The sequence below is a fragment of the Glandiceps talaboti genome, chromosome 7, assembly GCF_964340395.1.
Source record: "Glandiceps talaboti chromosome 7, keGlaTala1.1, whole genome shotgun sequence".
NCBI lineage: Eukaryota > Metazoa > Hemichordata > Enteropneusta > Spengelidae > Glandiceps > Glandiceps talaboti.
In genome coordinates, this window is record NC_135555.1 from 2,490,725 (window position 1) to 2,512,757 (window position 22,033).

Here is a 22,033-nt window from a genome sequence, read left to right on the forward strand (position 1 = left end):
AATTCTTAACACACACACACAGGGGTATACCATACAAATCAATAGATGTATATATATGTGTCTGTGTCTGTGTGTCTGCACCACAGTACTGCTAGAAATCAGTTCACAACATCCAGTCATCATTTGGTTCCTTGTCAAACAAATAGTATATGTTTTATTGTTATACATTATGTCTTAACCTTTACATTTGTCACACATTTTTAACTTGTACATTTTTACGTGCAATTCTGAGGTGTAAAATTAAAAAAAAAAAAATCAGATTCTACTTCTCTACCAAGTACATATACATTTCAAAATGAACACTCTTACATGTAAGTGAAAAGAAAAGTTAAGACAGAAGTATAACACAGTACATGTCAGACATACCTTGTGTTGGTGTATTTTGTGAATTAGTAGGAGTTGACACCAACAGGTATCAAAGAGAAGACAGAACTATAACACAGTATGTGTCAGACCATGGAAGTATTACCCACGGTTATACTTCCATGGTCAGACATACCATGTGTTGGGAGTATTCTATAACACAGTACATTTCAGACATACCTTGTGTTGGTGTATTTTGTGAATTAGTAGGAGTTGATACCAGGTAAGTACCACCCATACCCTGTGGAGTGATATTACCACTTGATGGCACTCTACAAGTACAAGTGTGAAGAACAGAACAAAGTCAATTAAATATCTGTTTTAAGTATTTGCATCCGGTTCAAACTTCTCAAAATAAATTTACACAGTTCATGTATTGATGCATCATGGAATCATTACAAAATAGAAATGAAAGTCTGCATATTCAATCAGACTCAAAAATGATTATATGAAATATTATAATTTACAGGATCATTAATCTTTCATGATCTCATAAATCTATTAACACAATTGGAAATATTACATTACATCTGACCAGTTCTAGTCAGCAAACTGAGTTCTGGTATTTCATTGATAAAATATTTATTATGTAATATCATAAAAAAGATGACATTAATTTTTATCATAAGATAAACTCTATTTAGTATGTTGTTAAACTAACCTGGCTGGACTTGCTGACATAGGGGACATCATGAGACTAGATCTACAAGGGGTAACCTTGTCATAGTTACCTGGTGTAAGATTACTTTGCCTGTAAAAATGAAAATAGTACAAGTCAAAGTATTGAAATGTGAGGCATTACACATATCAACTAAATGTACGCATTGTATTTAGTACTAAGTAGAAGTGACACATGACGGAGCTGAGGATGCCAATGACTTCAAGTTTCCTTGACAAATACCAGTAGAAATTATACACTATTCTTACACAAAGATTACAGGCGCAGGTCAGGGGTTGCGAGATGAAATTTATCATAAGGTCATGTGGAAATTATGCTACACATTGTTTGAAGTGTGTTTGTTTAATAGGCAATGATTTGTTACTCCTCATTGGTATTGCCAACCATTCTCCAAACTAGTGTTCTATTGTGATAGGATTTCTGACATTCACCCTTTAATAACACAAATCTTGCATAAAAATGGAAAACAACAATTCAGAACTTACATGACTGAATAATAGAATTTGTTGATAAGGGAGCAAGTTAGGATGTCGGCATGACTGTGTATTGACATAGTAGGATGACAACATTCATACTTACCTCATACCAGAACCTGTTGGTGTTTTTTTCTGACTTGTATTTCGTAAAAGTGTTGGTGATGGAGAACTTCCTAAAAGTTTGTCAAATGAGAAAAATCAGCTTTGCGGTAGCTATTTTTTATGATTCTAAAAATCTGCACTATTGTTAGTATGTGAAAGAGACAATTTTTATGGTCTGTATATCATTTTATCATCTTTCATTATATTTTCATGTCTTCTGAAGGACATTTTGCTTTTTTCCAAATGAATCATATTCACAGCTTCCCCTCCCCTCCAAAACAACAACCCAAAAAACAAACCAAAACAATCATATAACTTCATATGATTGAAATGATTCAATATTCAATAGTACATGTAACTTTACTTACCCATTTTGCCATCTACAGGAGGTGTTCTTATTGTAATTCTGGCTGGCCCTTTTGGTGTGCACTAGAAAGTTATCAATTTATTTAAACAAATATTTGTACGACATTATAATAAACTCAACATTAAAATTGAAAACACTTACTTCCTCTATGATTTGTATGCCTTAAAATTAATACTGACTGTTAGGTGGATTATGATATAGTTTGAGAAAAGTGTTATTTAACGTTTTTATTGCAAAAGTTTCTATTTCTGTTTCATGACTGTATATTGTAATGGGTAGTACAGACAATTTACACCTGAAATCAACAAAACATGCCCAGTGTTTAACAGTAACACATGTCAGGTTTTAAAATCAGAAATTTAATTGTTACCTACATAAAACAACTAATGTATGTTTAATATTGAGATGTGGTGAACAGGTGAAAACAAATACTTTCTTCACATTTCAGCTATGAAATTGGATACATATATACACTGGTATATGTACATGAATTGTGTTTAACTCATAGACATAGTTATCTAAACTCTAACACCAGAGGGCGCTGTTTATAAGAAAGTCTGTTACTCACACTAAGTGGTGTCCCTGCATCTCCTGCTCCACCCTGAGGTCTACAAATATCATGCCAAAATGAAAAATATTCAATGAATCAATCAGTTCAAGCGTACATTATATGTTGTTGGGAAGTTATAAACAAGAAAAGAAAATACATCGACATGTTAACCTACCATCAAATTTATCAAGTGGTAAAATCTGCAATGTCAATATGTGTAGACACACAAGTAAGTATTGCAGAGTAATGTTGTCATCAAATAATGAAAATATACACTGCCATTGTAGAGTAAAGAAATTGGGCACTTTTAGAGAAAAATACTAGGCCCTCTCTTACAAAAAGATGATACATAAATGGTTTCAATGAACTCTGTGGTTATGGTAATACTGTTACTTACGTAGATGGATAGCTCCCTCTGGAGGCTGGGTAAGGTGAGACATGACTGTGTTTGGTAGATGGAGATGGTGTTCTTGCTGTTCACAAACAAAGTTTAAAAAAAAGAGTATATAACTGTGATATAAGGCTATTATAAATTAAGAGTTTGTATCTTTTAATTACACTAATATTGCTGTGATAAAAAATAACAATGATTGAACCACCTGTTGAAGTTCAGATAATGCTGAACTTTACAGCTGACAAATACAAATGAATGTAGTCGTAGTAGTTATGACGTCAAACTTTATTTTGATTTATTATTTGTTACACACCTGATAGCATATGCTGTGATGGACTAAGTACACGGCCAGGAGTTGGAACTCTGTACAGAAAAAAAATCATAGTTTGTTTGAAAATAAATATAGTAGTCACTGGAAGGTATAGATAGGAACAAACAGTAAAAACAGTGTAACTGTACCTGAAAGTGTATTAACAACCAAAAGTATTTTGAATTAGCTACAAATATAGTCTTCACAATATGATAGCTACAGATTTGTCAAAGAAATTTATTTTAAATTTAAATCATGAAAAAGTAGATCTTGAGAGACTTTGACACAGTTATGCTAATAATATTTGTTCAGTGCTAAATTATAACTCAAAAAGTATTTGACAAAGATTTAAAACTTTATAGGAAAATCATGTACTCATTATGTAATATAATTATTAACTCGATGAATTTGAAGAAAGTTGAGATCTGTAAATTGTTTCCAAATTTCGAGTATATTGCCCATTTCTTTTTAGTCTAATTTAGTAGAGATATAGTTTAGTTTGTGTTTTCTCTTTACCTTTGAGATAATTTGATGGCTGGTGAACCACTCAGAAGCCTTCGTAGGTTTGCATTCTCTTCTTTCAATATACAAATTTCTCTACAATGGAAAGATATTCTGTTATGCAATCACATGTAATTTACAAAGTTAAATTATCTATAAATCATTTATATACTATGTGTTTACATTTGAAACAAATCAAGAATCGATGATAGCACAGATTTATGTATACAATGTACTGATGATTTCACCTTTCAAGATCCTCCCATTGGTCAAGTCTCCTCTTGGCTTCTTCAACAATTGAATTTTGATTTTTACTCTGTAACATAAAAAGAAATTAATAAGAAGTAGAAAAATATTTCAATAACAAATCTCTCAGTATATCAAATTAAGGATACGTCAATTGGTTGTTTAAAGATATAGAAAAAGGTGAAGAAAAGTCAGTATGTGTGTGTGTGTGTGTGTGTGTGTGTGTGTGTGTGTGTGTGTGTGTATGTGTATGTGTATGTGTGTATGTGTATGTGTATGTGTGAGTGTGTATGTGTGTGTATGTGTATGTGTGAGTGTGTATATATGTTTGTGTGTGTGTGTGTGTGTGTGTGTGTGTGTGTGTGTTCATGTTGGTGATAAATGTCTGCATGACTTAGAAATATCATTGAAGTCAGAAGGAAACTATGAACAATTTGTTTAATAAGGGTTCCCAATTTCAGCAATTAATGATAATGAGATCATAGAGATGTGATTTCCTTTCTAATCCTGTTTAGAGGGTGTCAGTTTTTAATTTATTTCAGAAATATAGGGTTGATTGGGTCATGACAAATATAGAAATAGGGCCACCCTTATCTTATATCATGTAGTTCTATACTATACCATTATATATTACTGTTGCCATACATCCAAATGACACACTGTTAAAATCCCAAAACATGCCCAAGTACAGTACCACGTACATTGTACCAGTAATAATTGCTAGTTCAATCAGGAACCACCAAAACTGACAAAACACAATGTTGTAACATCTGTACCAAAACCACCCCTCTCTATCCACACAGCATACAAATGAATTTACCTTTTCACTTTTATATGCATTCAGTCTTTGTCTGTGATTCTTCTGAAAATCCATCACCTTCAAGAAAAAAAAATAGTCATCAGTTTTTTAAAAGCCTTTTTGGAATTAAGTTATAAGATTGGTTGGTTGTTGGTTGATTTTGTTAGCTCATTTGCCCATATATGATTGATTTCTTGAGCTAAACCTGGAGTGTTTTTATTAGTCTATTACACTATGTGTATAAAAGTAAAAATGTGTGTGGCAGATGGAGGAATTACACTGCACCCATAACCCCCATATTGTTATATGAACATCCATAATAACTTTGTATTCTTTTATTTAGCCTTTTACCAGTAATACACAATGCACTGATCATATCAAAGACATGGTCTTACCAGTAATACACAATGCACTCACCATGTCAACAACATTGTCATACCATTAAAACATCAAAGAAATCATCATTCCAGACCAGTGTGCCCTCTAGAGCTCTAATGATAGCCAAATTTTGGTGTTAAATACTGGCATTTCTTGGAAGTCACCATGTAGTAAGAGATAGGGGAACACCAAATTTTGGTGTGTTACTAGACATTGTGTGTGTCAGTGGCAGATCAAATTGGCTTAGAGGGCACACTGTTCCAGACTCATTGCTACAGTATCTACATTACAAGTTGTAAGTAGACAAACATCTTACCTGGATAAGTTGTTTCTGTTGCTTCTTTATCATATCAATTGGATCAGTGAAAAACATCTCTACTTCTGGTTTCATCTATTATCAATAGGGAACAATCATAAATCTCAGGATGAAAACTAATTGAAGTAGAAGTCAGTACATGTACAAACATTTTACCTCATGATGGAGTCAGAATAATGTTGACATTTACTTACATGTGCCTTTAATTATGAATATTTTCTGGAAATTCAACTCTCTTAAGTTATATGGCAAAAAAAGTTTATAATCCAGCCTTACACAGTTTAGAAATTGATCACTGGTTAGAGAAAATTTAAAGTTACAATCATTCAATCAATAAAAGAAAAGAAAATCATTAATAGGATTTATAATGCTAAACCAAGGCAGTTCATCCCTCTACCTACCCATATTGAAACTATCGGTATTTCCAAAACTATGTTACCAGTGGTATCACCTGTACCAATTTGTGAAATTACAAGCTTAATAGCAAAGAGATTGTTTACAAACTCGTATGTGTAAGTCACCATAAGTTTTCAAATTGCCCATGTTGGGATAATTGAATACACAACAGAAAAACTCATTTTATGTGCCAAAAAGTTGTTTCCTCTGTGGCTTTGAAATCTAATAATATTGCACCAACATATTGTAAGTATTCATAATGATATTACCTGTGAAGATAAAGCAATGGTTGTACATGGGTTGTTACACATCTTACATTTGTTGCTAGTACCTGCTCAAGGCAAAAAAAAAAATTATTTGGTTGTCATACAATGATTACATGATATATACAGAAGAATGGATTAAATCAGACTGAACAAATTACAGGGATTAAAAATACATATACTGTACCTTCTCTAGCACAGCTTTCACAATAAATATGTCCACAGTTTGTCAAAAAGAATTTTCTTCCATCACCAGGTTGATGAAAACACAAATTGCAGTGTACCCAATCTGCCATGGCCCTGATAACACTTGTGTTAGAAAGGTTGAAGATCTGTGGAGAACAATGGAAACTTAGCATAATAATAATCATGATTATTTATCATCATCATCATCATCATCATCATCATCATCATCATCATCATCATCATCATCATCATTATCACTACCAATACCATACCTTATATCATCACTTCTGAACAAGTTTTTTAATCTAAAACAACCTTGCTTTACCCGTTGAAGTAATGGTATGCTGTAACATAATATTTTAGATCTGTGACTTTTTAAAATCAATTTTATGATCAGAGATATCAGGATAGGAAATTCATCTCATGTTGATAAACACTTCTTTTGATCTCAAAATATTTTCTTTATGGCTTATGCATTGAATTTCACCGACCGTAAAAATGAAAACAAAACTTACATTTTGAATAAACAATATCATTCAATAATTCCAGGGTTTTTTTAATTGATCACAAAGTATAATTCTTAAGTCGCTTTATACTTGCATAAACGAGATTTTCAAATGATTACACAAGTACACATTAGTACAATTACATTTTTATTTTTGTAAATTTTCCGAGACTTCAGTACATATCTAACGACAATGACGAAAACGACGGTAGCATGTTTACGAATATTCTAACAATCAAGCTTATTTCACGATAATTTTAAGCCAAATAATTGTGGGATAGGTATAACTGCCAATAATTACCTATTTTTCAGCAACTTTACAGCAGAAACACAGCAGAAGATATTTTGACAAGACCGCCATCTTTCTTGCGGACGAACTTTTCAAGTCTCGCTCTATACGAGATATTGCGATGTGAATTAGCGTGAGTTCGCCATATTGCTGTCTGGAGGGCAGTGACTTCACCAGACATTACACGTGTGTTGTCGGGGTTTCTGAACACCGGTAAGCAAGTAAATATTTGAGGGAAATGATTTATACTTTATCGCTTCATATATTTCATTCATATGTACACTAATCGATGGATATAAAGTCAATGGCTGACGTATCGTGCATGCAATGTGTCACTTTCGTAGTGTTTCATCATCCATTCACAACCTTGCAACCCCAGTGTCATGACAGACATGTATACATCTTTGATATTAAATGACGACGGCGTTGCATCAGATTGTGTGAATGTTGAAAACGAATTTGCTGTCATATGTATACTGGGTCCGTTATATTTGACGTGATTTTTGCACTCCTTCTTTGCAGCGTTTTGTTGTGACAATGGATCTTACTGGAAAAGGCATCCGACAGTCATTTATAGACTTTTTCAAAACGAAGAAAGGTCTGGAACATGAATTCGTACCGTCCAATTCAGTTGTTCCTTTGGACGACCCGACCCTTCTGTTTACAAATGCGGGTATGAACCAGGTAATGTAAATGACTGTCTTCGATCAAGTTCGCAAACAAGCACTTTTACTCAGTTTTCATTGATAGGTGTATGGTGCTACTGAATGTGACTGTCAACCCTATTCAGTAACTTACACCCATGGAATTTTCTGAGAGCGACCACCAATATTATCCATATGGGACAATAAATTCCATTGAAACAATTCAAGATTAAGTAATACGTTAATTACAATTTACAGGCAGATTTGTTATGTTTTTATTCAGCCATAAAATATGTTTGTTTTCATTTTCAAAATGTATAGTGCTTGTAAAATTACTTTTGCAAATAAAAAACAGCAAATAACCCTCTTTGACCATGAAGGACAGCTCTAATTTATCAAGAGATCTCTTAAACATTCATTGACTATATTCATGTAAAGGTTTTACAAAAATAAACTTATTACAAGACAACAATTTACAAAATGAAATCTAACATTATTTTAATTCATTTTTGTAAATTTCTTAACAATGTATCATGATCGTGATATATGTACCCTTAGCCCCCTTCCCTTCTTACATTGTAATTTAGAAGCCATGTACAGTACAAGCACATGTATACTATACACTTTCTAATTATTGCAATTTAGAGCATATTTTTCTGTTTAATGCGATGAAAAATGAATTGAATTAGAGTTGCCATTAAGTTTTGTTTATTATGTTATTATTATTGTTTATTATGTATGTTTTTGCAACAAAAATTAATATTTACGGTATGTAGAGTTATTCCTACTTTTATTTTTCTACTTTCAGTTCAAGCCAATATTCCAGGGTACTGTAGACCCAAATAGTGATATGGCCAAGTATGTGAGAGTGGCAAATAGTCAGAAATGTATCCGTGCTGGTGGTAAACACAACGATTTAGATGATGTTGGTAAAGATGTCTACCATCACACATTCTTTGAAATGTTGGGCAATTGGTCATTTGGTGATTATTTCAAGGTAAGCACTTGTCTTGTTGTGTAAGTAGATAAGGTTGATGTTTGTGTTGATGATGATGTGGACGATGACAACAACAATGATGACAACAACAATGACGACAGTGATGATGACAGTGATGGCATTCATTGTTTCCATGGCTTCACTTTTAATTTAGGTTTAGTCTTGATGTTGACTGGGTGAGGTCTTATGTTACTAGTATCTACCAAATTGTTAACTGGTAGAAGGGGAAAAATACTTTGTTCTGTTGGTGTAAAGTTAATACTTGCCAGTAGATCACATATCAACAAACTTTAACTTGTATTTATTGTTCTTTCAAATACTGTAAAGATATTTTAAAGATCAAAAGTCTACATTTGTGGAGTTACAGACTGAAATGGATTGTATACCCCCCACCCCCACCCCCACCCTCACCCCCCACCCTCACCCCCACAGTGTTGAGGAAGTATAATGGACTGGTGTACTGCTTAGGTTCATGCCAGAGGTAATGTTGTAATGTACTTTGAGCACAGCATGGGAAGGTGCTATATGAAAACTAACATTATATTTATAATGACTGGTATTTCCACAGAAAGAAATGTGTGCCATGGCGTGGGAATTGTTTACTGAGGTATGGAAGTTACCTGCAGATAGACTCTATGTCACATACTTTGGTGGTGATGAAAAGATGGGATTGGACGCTGATGAAGAGTGTAGGCAGATATGGATTGATCTTGGGTAAGGTTTTATATCATGGCTATGTCATCAAGTAAGCTACGTACATGGCTATTACCAAACCAAACATTCACCAAACCACTGAAGTTTTACAAGACAAGAATAATCTGAAGGATAGATTGACAAATGTGTTTGTGTTGATAATAAACAGCGCCCTCTATCATAGAGTAAACAAGACTGACAGTTTGCAGTAACCTTATCAAATTGTATATAATTAATTATTGTTTTAGTTTTGAGTTGAATTTCTCTACCAAAAATGTACTTTAGGAAGATTTTTTGTGCTTTTATCTGTTCATATCCAAGTTGCATTCATACACAGTATCAGAAATACCTTATTGTATAAAACATAATATACAAAGTTTTGGCAATGGATTTTGTATATACACCTAAATTGATCTGAACTTTTTAACCCAGGATTATGTTAAAGAGTTCAAAATGGAAATATAATCATCTTACATTTTAAGGCAGAGATACAAATTCTGCTTGACTGTGATATTAAGAATTTACTATAGGGTATATGTGTATTTGCATACCCATAGTAAATTCCTGTATTTCAGATGGATGTCCACTGTCAAAATTTCACACAAATTACCAATCTTAAACATTCTTTTGTTCTATACAGCCTTCCAGCAGATAGAGTTCTACCTTTTGACATGAAGGATAACTTCTGGGAGATGGGAGATGTTGGACCCTGTGGTCCATGTTCAGAGATTCACTATGATAGAATTGGAGGTCGTGATGCCAAACATCTTGTCAACATAGATGATCCCAATGTACTAGAACTATGGAATCTTGTCTTCATGCAGTTCAACAGGTAAAAATATAAATATTGTAAAATGTTCACCAGTTTAGACATAAGCTTTTAAGAAAACATCAATGATATTATTAAGTATGAAATGAGCCTTCATTAAACATATAAGCTATAGGTCTATGAAGACAAGCTCACTCTACCTAGCATGTGATTTTCTCTTCACAAATACCAATGATTTTGTATATGCTGGTTTGCATTCATATTACATAATATGCTTAGTAACTGGTTTTAGTTCTTTTTCTAGTGTGTTTTGTAAATGGGTCCCAGTTACAGAGTGTATCCCTTTAATATTGATATTGAACTGATAAAACATACAAGTACAAATCTGTCCTAGTTGACTTACTATTTTTAGTAACATAAGTTTCATGAACAGTTCTTGTCCCCTTTTATCAACAGAGAACCAGACGGCTCAATCAGACCACTTCCTAAAAACAACATAGATTGTGGTATGGGATTAGAGAGAGTTGTATCTGTCCTGCAGGGAAAGATGTCCAATTATGATACCGATATATTTACACCGTTCTTTAAAGCTATTCATGAGGTGAGAAAGATCATTTCCATATAACTATTCAAAATGTAACAATAATATCTGGTGTTAATGTTAGTGAGGGTTTAATTATTACCACACAGTTTTATTTTTTCATCATTTGTTTTATCTTGATGTTTTTTGTAATGAATCCTAAGCCTTGATGAATTGAAATAGATTAAGAATGGTTAGAGCTGGTAATTGGCATGTATATATTTGAATTCATCTGAACATTTGAATAACCTTGACTTCCGCCTGACCTTCCTTAAAATACAAATGATAATTTGAAATTTATGTCTTTTCAGAGTACTGGTGTCAGGGAATATCAAGGTAAAGTTGGCAGTGAGGATGAAGGTGGTATTGATATGGCGTACAGAGTTGTAGCAGACCATATACGTACACTTACCATTGCCATATCAGATGGTGGAAGACCTGATAACGTTGGTAGAGGGTAAGTGATCATATACGTACACTTACTATTGCTATACAAAGTGATGTCGAGAGAATGTAAAGGAAATGGTTTTCCTTTATATCAAAATAAGATGTTAAAGATTTGATCATAAAAATGCCTCTGCATTTGAAGAACTACTGTAAATCCTAATATGAACCAATATTTGAAGTGAAGTGTAATTTCTAATCATCAGTGTAGAAATATCCATTCTTACAATTCACCAGGTTACATTTCTCTAAAGTTTGAAATGATATAATTACCCTTCATTCACCTGTTTTTGTCTTCCTTTGTGATAGGTACGTATTAAGACGTGTATTACGTCGTGGTGTGAGATATGCTACAGAGAAGTTGAATGCCTCACGTGGGTTTTTTGCCAGCCTGGTTGATGTTGTCATAGAAACATTGGTGAGTTACAGTATAAGCAAACCAAATGGAAATAGCTGTCAAACTTCTTTTGTATAACTAGTATAGTATTTTCTTGTAATTTCCATAGGGAGTCATTAGATGGAGCTTTTTACTTCAAAAGTATATACTTGCTGTGATTTTTCCTGTGAGCCACTTTATGACATTGTTTGTACTTCAAAGGTCTATTGTTGTTGGTGTGATTTCTACAGGGACCCACTTGGTGGCGCTGTTTATTTAAAAGGTCCTTTTTTTGTTGATTTTCACAGGGAGTCACTTGATTGCTCTGTTATTCTAAAGGTTTATTTTCATTGTGATTTCCACAGGGGCCCACTTGGTGGCGCTGTTTATTTTAAAGGTCTTTTTATTGTTGTGATTTCCACAGGGAGAAGCATTCCCAGAAGTGAACAAAGATCCTCAGATGATAAAAGATATCATAAATGAAGAAGAAGCTCAGTTCTTGAAAACGTTGAACAGAGGTCACAGAGTATTAGAAAGAACTATCAACAAATTAGGAACAGAAGCCAAAGTTTTACCAGGTAGTTTGCTTAGTATATTGTACATAGTGATATGGAAAAAAACCCTGTTGTATTTCACAAACTTTGTCAGTTCTTGGAATTTAGTTAGAAAATGTAAATTCTGTATGCATGTTTTACTGCAAACAACATGTTTACTTTTTTCACAATTTTTGCATTGTGACTGAATATAAAATGAAAACCAATTAGAATAAATATATCATAAAATTTAGAAATATTTTTTTGAAAATGTCACTAGTAGCAGTAATAGTTGACAAGAGGAATACTTCTATACTTTATACCAACTATTTGGACAAAAATAAATACAACAGGTAAAACTTTGTAAAGCACTTTCTGTATGTGCTATACTTATTTATAACATTCATATCAAGTCTAGAAGTATACTGTTTCAATTACAAGCCTAGCATGTGGCCTTTCTAATGTGGTCAATTAGCAAATGAAACAGTATACTTTTACACTTGATATGGATGCTATAAATGATTATGGTACATACAGAAAAATGCTTTACATTTGGTGATATGGGTTGTATATCAGACAAGAAGACATACACAGTGTTTATTATTATTTGTTGGACTTGTATAGGTAAGGCAGCCTGGCTACTCTATGATACTTATGGATTTCCTGTTGATTTAACTCAACTTATGGTGGAAGAAAAGGGAATGAATGTTCAAATGACAGAGTATGAAGAAGAGAAAAAGAAGGCACAGGTAAGTTTATAAAACTAACAAACGAATATTTAAAAATTTGTCTGCTATCCTTACACTTAATAGTCATACATGGTTTACCAATAACCCTGAAGGAACTCATTTCTAACTCAGTTCTTACTGAGTTCTAACTCATTTCTAACTCAGTTCTAACTCGGTTCTAACTCAGATCTAATTCAGATCTAACTCGTTTCTAAATCAGTTCATACTCGGATCTAACTCTGTTCTAACTCAGTTCTTACTCGGTTCTAACTCTGGTGAATAAGGTTTCTGTTTACTAAGGTATACACTTTAAAACTATTATTGCAATGTGTTGATACAACTGTGATAAGTGATTGAGTGGACATTGGTTTAATTATAGTCTCAGTAGGACAGCTGTCTGAAAGATAGTTCCATAAACTTGCAGTGTACTGTAACAGTTTTGAAACTTCCAATGTAATCTACCTCATAGAACAACAATAGGTTTAGTTTGTGTCTCTTGTGGTATTAAAACCGAAGCCTCAATTACCAGAGTTGCATGTAAAACAAACCCTGTTGAACTTAAAACTTTTGTGTGATTTCTTTCAGCTATTATCCCAAGCTAAAGGTTCAGGTGTAGATGACACTATAGGTCTTGATGTACATTCTATTAGTGAATTACAAGACAATCGGAAAGTTGAACCTACCGATGATTTACCTAAATATGATTACCATTATGATGAAACACAACAGAAATATGGTAAGTTTTGTTTAATTAAAAATGATAATCAATAAATCTATAGGGTATACAAGTATAAACAGATAATTTTTGTACCTGTAATAGCATTTTACATCACACTAGACAGTCAACATAGAACAAGAAGGTTGACTTATTCGTACAGATGGCTGTAATAATAATGTATGTGTAATAAGCATATGGAGCAGAAGTAATGTTGACCAAGAAATTGAGTGATAATTATAGGTAGGAAATTCTACTTCAGGTATGGCAATTGAAATATAATATTTGGAATATCTTTCTAGAGATAATTGGATGAAATTAGTGATTGATTTATTATATTTTTCTTTCCTGTGTAGTGTTCTCTTCCATTGTTGCCACGGTGATAGCATTAAGGAAAGATAAACAGTTTGTAGATGAAGTTAACAATGGTGATGAGTGTGGTGTATTGTTAGACAAGACATGTTTTTATGCTGAACAAGGTGGACAAATATGGGATGAAGGTTTTATGGAGAAGGAAAACAATTCTGTAAGTTAAAGGACTGTGTTTCAATCCAATGAGGATTGGGTATTTATTTTAAATTTTGAATTTATAAAATCATATCATGGCTTCCTACTTGAAAAATTAATGTGAAACAACTTTGGTTAAATCTGTGTTTGTTACTTAATACATTGCAAAAAGACGAAAAACATTTTTAAAAGTTTGTTATTGTACATCTAATAACAAACATTTTACACATTTATTAACCTTTTGCAATTTATTGAGTTACAAACAAAGACTTGACGTATGTTGTGTCATATTAATTTTTCAAGTAGGAAGCCATGAGAAGATTATTTTTATTAATTAAAAATCTAAAATAAATACCCAATCCTCATCCATATGATCACTTTAAGGATTGCATGGGGCCATTCAATGTAGAGTGCATTGATTCAAAACATGCGTACGTGCACACACACACACACACACACACACACACACACACACACACACACACACACACACACACACACACACACACACACACACACTCACACACACACACACACACACACAAACACACAATTCTAGTATATACATATTGTTTATACAAATGCTAAATATTTGTAGACACATTGTATATAATATTTGTTTTGTCTTTCAGGATATTGAGTTCAAAGTCACCAATGTCCAAGTGAAAGGTGGCTATATCCTACACATAGGTAAACTATCTGCAGTTAACGGTCAACTCAAAGTTGGTGACAAAATGAAACTTTGCATTGATGAGGTAAGATTTTTGTCATCAGTGAACAATGTGATATTGCATGATCTCAGGAGTCATTTCAATAGTGAATTATGAAAAGTAAAACACTGCCATGTAGAGACCAGACAATTATGAAAAGTAAAACACTGCCATGTAGAGACCAGACAATTATGAAAAGTAAAACACTGCCATGTAGAGACCAGACATAAACTAGAAACAAGGCATATTAGAAATGAATACTTTGTTCTCATAACTGAAACTTTGGAAGAAAGCAGGTATTTACTTCAGGCTTTGAGCCTTGAGATAAAAACCAAAGGGGCATTTCAATCCCATTTTTACTGTCATTACCAAACAAACAAACAAAACAAAACAAAACAAAACAAAACAAAACAAAACAAAACAAAGCAGCTTTTACCAGATAACAAGTTTTCAGTGACAGTGACTCCCATAAGAATATCTTACATATAGAAAGTAGAAAGAATCCTCAAATCTGGAGTTTGTTCTTAACTAAAAATCTTCTCTTGTTAAGTCACAGATCAACTTGCCATCGACAATAGAGAGACAAGATATTTAGATTGTTATGATATTAGCAACACAATTTATGTACAAGTATCAAATTGTATGAGAAAATGATAATGTATATATTTGTCTCTACAGGTACGTCGTAGGCCCATTATGAGTAACCATACAGGAACACATGTTTTAAACTTTGCTTTGAGAAGGGTACTTGGTGAAGCTGATCAAAAGGGATCTCTAGTTGCACCAGACAGACTTAGGTTTGATTTTACTGCCAAGGTGAGAATCAAAACTGAACTCTCTTCATCAACATGTATGCTAACATATGTAATCTTTTCCTTTGTGTCTTTCTTCCTCTCTGTATTAAAACCAAGTCATGCCAGAAAAGTAATTAATACACATTACCCTTCTGTAAAACGTGACTAAAAGACAGTATGCTAGTTTTGATCATAACTTTTTAGTTGTTTGCAGTCGATTTAAAGTTTTCGTTGTATATCATACATTTTCATAGCTACAAATGGCCATCGTCACAAACCACGGTCTGTTTTATGGCAACGTTCTTAACGAGCCTCCCACATGTGGTAGAAATAATAACTCTGGCTTAGGAGAATGCAAATGGCAACAGTAATGCTAACTTGACTGTGAACTATAACTTAGTCACCACTAGAGGGCGATGTACTTATTTCTAAAATAGTCAAGTCATGTAAGTTGACATTTGTGGTTTAATTTACTGAATAAAATCTAACAGTTTTGCGTTTGTGTTACCCTACTCATCTCGCAAGAAGTTTCAATTCTTGGCTACATTTTTGGCTGTTGAATTATTTCAAAGGATCCAGTGATATCAAACACAGTACACATATACACAACTTTAGTGGGGAAAGACTTCTGAATCAGAACATACAATATTGACAGTTTGCATTTGTTGTAATTACAGGGTGCCATGACAACAGATCAAGTACGTGAAGCTGAACAGATAGCCAATGATACAGTCAGGAAGGCTGAACAAGTGTATGCCAAGAACTCTGCATTAGCGATTGCTAAAGATATCCAGGGACTTCGTGCTGTATTTGATGAGGTCAGTTGTTGGTCTAAACATACTGAGTTCAGATTTCTTATAAAATAATCTATATTTGTTAGGATTACCCTAGCTATTTCTTCGTTCTCATAACCCAACTGACTCAAAATGAAATTCAGTCCAACAAAGTAAAAAAATTGATTAGCGTAATATTATCCCTGTTGTAATATCCTATATATGCATAGGTGTATCCAGACCCAGTCCGGGTGATTTCCATAGGCATTCCAGTAGTAGACATGGAAGCTGATCCTTCTTCACCAGCTGGATCAAAAACATCTGTGGAATTCTGTGGTGGAACGTAAGTTTTCCTTCATCATCTCATCTTAAGAGTTGGCCAGTAACTAATGAACACTAGAACAAACTATTGTGTATATGTCTGTCTTTGTGTGTCTGTTTGTCTGTTTATGTGTCTGTCTGTATGTGTGCGTGTGTGTATATGTCTGTCTGTCTGTCTGTCAGTCTTACTGTCTGTCTGTCTGTCTGTCTGTCTGTCTTACTGTCTGTCTGTCTGTCTGTCTGTCTTACTGTCTGTCTGTCTGTCTGTCTTACTGTCTGTCTGTCTGTCTGTCTGTCTGTCTTACTGTCTGTCTGTCTGTCTGTCTTACTGTCTGTCTGTCTGTCTGTCTGTCTGTCTGTCTGTCTGTACAGTTCATCAATGCCTTATTTAACGTAGTGTCCTAATTTCTCTGACATTTCTTCTACATCATATAAAGGCATCTTTGAGGTTAAATTAATTTTTTGCTGCAAGGTGTGAAGGGATTATATAAAGTATAGAGTAATTAAAGTCTTTAGTAGATTCACTTTTCTGTATCCTAAATTGTGCTGCATAGTACAGATAATCAAAACCTGTTTAAAGTGTTTTGAAAAATGACAAGCATTGATATTTTTTTTTTTAAAGGTGTTTTCAGAATTTCACCTATGTAGAATTACGTAGAATTGCACTTTCACAAATAAATATATCCAATTCCCCCATTTTTGTCACCCATCCAGACATCTACGTAATAGTAGTCATATTGGTCCATTTGTCATTGTCACAGAAGAAGCCATTGCCAAGGGTATCAGGCGTATTGTTGCTATCACTGGTGACGATGCTCAAAAGGTTAGAGGTCAAATTGCACTTAATTTGTATATGTTGAACATTAGTATCCTAATGTTCTTGATTTTCTCTTAGAAACATATAGTCATAATTTGTAAGTACGTGACATAGAAGAGCATGAAAATAGTATTATCATATCTTTATAAGCTAGGTAGTTCAATTCATGGTTTGTTTTTTATAAGGGAAAACCAACAAAATAACATTAATCTTGTTTGTATATATATGACTCTACAGCAATTAGTTTGTATGAAAACGCTTCAAGATACATAGTAATCACCGACTACTGTGACAGAGTTGCCTCTTTAGTGAAATTTCTAGTGACAAGATATATTAATACATCAATTAGATGCATTGATTTAATAAATCTGTCATTTTCACAACATTGTTGTCACTTTAATAATTCAGGCAAACAATCGTGCTGATGTACTGGACAAAGAAATTGATGCTTTGACTCAGAAAATTAATGCCAGTGGATTACAGCAGAACCAGAATGCAAAAGAATTGACAAAGGAAATAGTCCAACTTGGAGATGTAAGTTTAATGACTTGATTATTTCTATAGGGTTCTGTTTCTACACTTTACATTATCAACAATTTCAAAAGTTACTTTTACACTATACAAAGCAAGTAAATTTGACAGTTGTTAAGTACAGTACTGTACAGTATTTGTAAAAGGGTACCCAATCTTTGACGGTATTATTATATATGAGCCCTGTTCACTGTAGATGGAATATTTTCTTTTTCTATTAAGGATGTTTTTCAAATACATATTATTACATTTTAAGTGTCAACTTTATAAAAGGAATGACTTTAAAAGTGAGAGAAACAGAATCCATCAAAAGATTTTGACATTTGTAATGGTTCTCATTGTAGGATTTGAATGTAGCTGTTGTACCTCAGTGGAGGAAAGACACAATGAGGAAGAAATTGAAAGATTTGAAGAAGAAAATGGATGAAATTGACAAAAATAGAAAGGCTGCAGTTATTCAAAATGTAAGTATATTTGATAATCGTTGTCTCTCATGGCCACAATTTGGCATAAACATCTTTCTTTGAACAGTCTTTACTTACTGATTTTGGTATATATTCATAAAATGAAATTGTTGTAATATGTATCAGAATTGTTGTCCCAGAATGGTTCACCAAAAATAAGTACATCAGTCAAATAGAATTAATTGAATTGTTGTTTAGTTTGTAGATCTATATACATATCAGCCCTGTATAGATAACTCATCATTTCATAAACATAAATGCCAAAGTGACAATTGTCATCAATAAACACTTGTTGTTCTTATCATATTCACCATTATTTTACATCAACCCACCAGGCCAAGGAGACTGCTAAGAAGATGATAGAGGACAATCCTAACCAACCAATGGTGATAGCTAGACTAGATGCTGGAGCCAATGCTAAAGCTTTAGATGCTGCGTTAAAGGAATATCGTACATTATCACCACAGACTGCTGCTATGTTGTTTAGTGTCGATGATGATGTCAGGAAGATTATCTGTCTTTGTCATGTACCAAAAGTAAGTGTTCAACAGCAATGCAGTAATACTAGCCCAGCGATTTATCTTGGTGTTGCTATCTCAAGAAGCTCTCTGTGGGTGTGCAGTACTACTAGCCCAGAGATTTATCTTGGTGTTGCTATCTCAAGAAGCTCTCTGTGGGTGTGGAGTACCGTACTACTAGCCCAGAGATTTATCTTGGTGTTGCTATGTCAAGAAGCTCTCTGTGGGTGTGGAGTACCGTACTACTAGCCCAGAGATTTATCTTGGTGTTGCTATGTCAAGAAGCTCTCTGTGGGTGTGGAGTACCGTACTACTAGCCCAGAGATTTATCTTGGTGTTGCTATCTCAAGAAGCTCTCTGTGGGATTGCAGTACTACTAGCCCAGAGATTTATCTTGGTGTTGCTATCTCAAGAAGCTAGCTCTCTACACCTAGTGTGGGTGTGGAGAGATTCTTGAGATAGTAACACCAAGGCAAGCCTGTGGGGTACTGTACTACTAGTGCTGGAGTCACAGCAACTATATAATGACAGAACAAATGGCATATTGTAGGTGTATATCATTGAAATGTTTGTCACATGTAGTCTGGTATACTGGTATTCTATCAATATCTACCCTGTATATCAAAAACAGGGGGATTATAAAGTTGGATAAGACATTGATATGTATGATAGTGGAAATACTTCATAAGTTTGTAGTACATTTATCAACAGTTCAACTACAAAGTTGATACACCAGATACATGGACTCAAAATAAAGAATAACAGGTTTGAAAAGTAAAAAAAAAATCTGTCTTGGATTTGTTTACTTTTCAAACCATAAATATATTATGTAGGTTTATATGAACAAATGTTTTGTAAATTGCTCATCAGTGTGTATGGTAAAGATTTACAAAATTCTAAATCTGACCAAATCTTACTGTTTACAGTCTGTGACTAAATTACCCTTGAGATAGATATCAGGTTGCTGGTATATTTTTGATGATATTTATCGTCATAAAATATGAGTGAGTGACAGAAAAGTTATTGAAATGTTAATGTTTTATGTTTGACCTAGTACACTAACTGTATATGTATTGTTTTGTACATCAGGAGGCTATTCAGAAAGGTCTGAAGGCTGGTGAGTGGGTGAAACAAGTATCTGGTGTTATGAATGGTAAAGGTGGTGGAAAAGATGCATCTGCCCAGGCTACAGGAGATAACACCAGTGGGCTGGAGGAAGCCACTAAACTGGCCAAGGAATTTGCCGAGTTGAAACTTAGCAATTAATGTTAACAATGTTATCTACAGATGTATGAAATATTAACATTGCACATCAGTATTGAGCATTGGCCAATTTCCTTTGTTATGTGCATGTCACTTAAGGTGAAACATTTTCATGTTAAGTACAAAAAAACAGAATTCTTACATTATCAGGGTTAATCTATGTACTCTTCATATCGTTTATTTCATAACAGCCGATGAAAATACAGTTTAACCATATTTTATGAGAGCTATCCAGCATTTTGTCTGTCAAAACAATTTTACCACCAAAGTCCTATAAATATGAATTTATACTTTTGATCTCCGATTTCATATTTTATTACTTTATGGAGAAACAATTATGCAAGTAAAAGTCAAATCAAACTACAGAGAAACTAGTCAAAAATTCAGACTGTTTTTGTACTCATTTCTACAGAATTATACAAGTAATGACATTGGAGAATGCCTAGATTCTAGAATGATAATATTTTGAGGCCTTGCTGTAGGAATTTGAGATAGCTGTGTGTATAAGGAGAGGGAAATAGAAAGAACCATGAATTTTGTAATTCTTAGAAAACTGATCATGGTAGATGAGTGAAACTTTTTCTTTCATATATGTAACTGATACTGAAATGATTGGGGACATTTTATGAACTCTATCTACCAAGAAATCAAATTTTTGATTCAAATTCAAAGAAGTTCGATGTAGTAGGAGTAAGAGATTGTGATAGTAAGTATCCACTACTGGTACATATATAGTGATATATGTACTTGCACCTTATCTGGTCTCATCTATTTATAGTAAAAGAATGGAATAAAATACAAGAAGAATACAGCTCTCTTTCCTACAAACTGTTATTTTATTGTGTTTTCATTTTTGAATAAATTAATATACTTCACATCTCATCACAATGTGCATTGGTCTATTTCATCATTCATAATTGCAAACAACACTCTCTCCAAGACGCACCACCAAGAGTTTTATTTTGCAGTGTAGCAGAAGAAATAAATAACATATCTGGTTTGCCAGAATGGTCTATTCCTGAATTGAATGCAACGCCTGATTTATGTTAAAAGGTGACACCAGTTGCTTTCATTGCCGCCCCAAATTTAACCATGTACACTATATGGGCCATGTCATGAAATAGTACTGTTGCTAGTTCAAGTAAAGAAACTCAAAACTGAGAAGGGATTCTAATTCTGCTCACAATAGGCAATTGAACGTTGATGGCGCTACCCAAGGAAATTGTTACATGCTTGGTCAAAGTTTCTTCACTTCGCATTATCAAATTTAGTACCTAGCAGTTGCTTGTCACAGACCTGTATTGACAATTACTTTCCAAAATTCTACAGAAAATATCATGCACACAGACATAAGTGATATAGCAATGTGCCCACATTTGTAACAATGTAAACTCGTATTTCGTATTTTAAGTTTTAAGCTTATCAGTGAAATTAAAATTTACAATTATTTTTCCAGGTCATAACTACCACTTTTTGTTCTGAAAGAAAATTAGCATATGTTGAATCTGTATAACTTTACATCACGGCTCTCTATAGCACACACAATCAAAGCTAAATATCCTGATGCTGATATATGGATGCCGTCGAACGTCATAATGAGTAACTAGCTAGGCGCGGGGCGCCGCGTTTCCATGATGGAATTTTCGATTCTTTGCGTAATCTGGTTACTAAGAAACTCTTGTTTATTTCTTCATCGACAATATTATTGTTCGATTCGTTAGATGTGTACAGACTAC

The 22,033-nt window shown here is 33.6% G+C and overlaps 2 protein-coding genes across 2 annotated transcripts; one reads left to right on the forward strand and one right to left on the reverse strand.

The window, feature by feature from the left end:
- Nucleotides 1-2,276: 2,276 nt before the first annotated feature.
- LOC144437376 (uncharacterized) lies at nt 2,277-4,667 on the reverse strand. Its single transcript, XM_078126301.1, has 7 exons — nt 4,623-4,667; nt 3,991-4,058; nt 3,758-3,838; nt 3,245-3,294; nt 2,935-3,010; nt 2,556-2,595; nt 2,277-2,282 (listed from the first exon to the last, which is right to left on the reverse strand). Exons 1-7 carry the CDS (start codon nt 4,665-4,667, stop codon nt 2,277-2,279), a joined length of 366 nt encoding a protein of 121 aa, XP_077982427.1.
- Nucleotides 4,668-7,244: 2,577 nt separating this feature from the next.
- Nucleotides 7,245-21,163, forward strand: LOC144438334 (alanine--tRNA ligase, cytoplasmic-like). Its single transcript, XM_078127407.1, has 21 exons — nt 7,245-7,333; nt 7,643-7,804; nt 8,573-8,761; nt 9,330-9,475; nt 10,095-10,286; nt 10,680-10,824; nt 11,115-11,260; nt 11,557-11,665; nt 12,048-12,201; nt 12,781-12,905; nt 13,470-13,620; nt 13,956-14,125; nt 14,739-14,861; nt 15,495-15,632; nt 16,288-16,428; nt 16,614-16,726; nt 17,419-17,527; nt 17,930-18,055; nt 18,397-18,516; nt 18,852-19,052; nt 20,124-21,163. The coding sequence occupies exons 2-21, from the start codon at nt 7,658-7,660 to the stop codon at nt 20,298-20,300; spliced, it is 2,922 nt and encodes a 973-aa protein (XP_077983533.1). The 5' UTR covers nt 7,245-7,333; nt 7,643-7,657; the 3' UTR covers nt 20,301-21,163.
- The last annotated feature ends 870 nt before the right edge of the window (nt 21,164-22,033 follow it).

What these genes read in the sequence shown, in the direction of transcription:
- LOC144437376 (XM_078126301.1), bottom strand. Translation starts at nt 4,667, where the DNA reads ATGTTTTGGGATTTTAACAGTGTGTCATTTGGATGTATGGCAACA. An exon ending in CAATGGGAGGATCTTGAAAG is followed by an intron (nt 3,839 to 3,990) that starts GTGAAATCATCA and finishes TTTCCATTGTAG; the next exon opens with AGAAATTTGTATATTGAAAG. An exon ending in ATCACAGCATATGCTATCAG is followed by an intron (nt 3,011 to 3,244) that starts GTGTGTAACAAA and finishes GTTTGTGAACAG; the next exon opens with CAAGAACACCATCTCCATCT.
- LOC144438334 (XM_078127407.1), top strand. Translation starts at nt 7,658, where the DNA reads ATGGATCTTACTGGAAAAGGCATCCGACAGTCATTTATAGACTTTTTC. An exon ending in CATTTGGTGATTATTTCAAG is followed by an intron (nt 8,762 to 9,329) that starts GTAAGCACTTGT and finishes GTATTTCCACAG; the next exon opens with AAAGAAATGTGTGCCATGGC. An exon ending in GTCTTTGTCATGTACCAAAA is followed by an intron (nt 19,053 to 20,123) that starts GTAAGTGTTCAA and finishes TTTGTACATCAG; the next exon opens with GAGGCTATTCAGAAAGGTCT.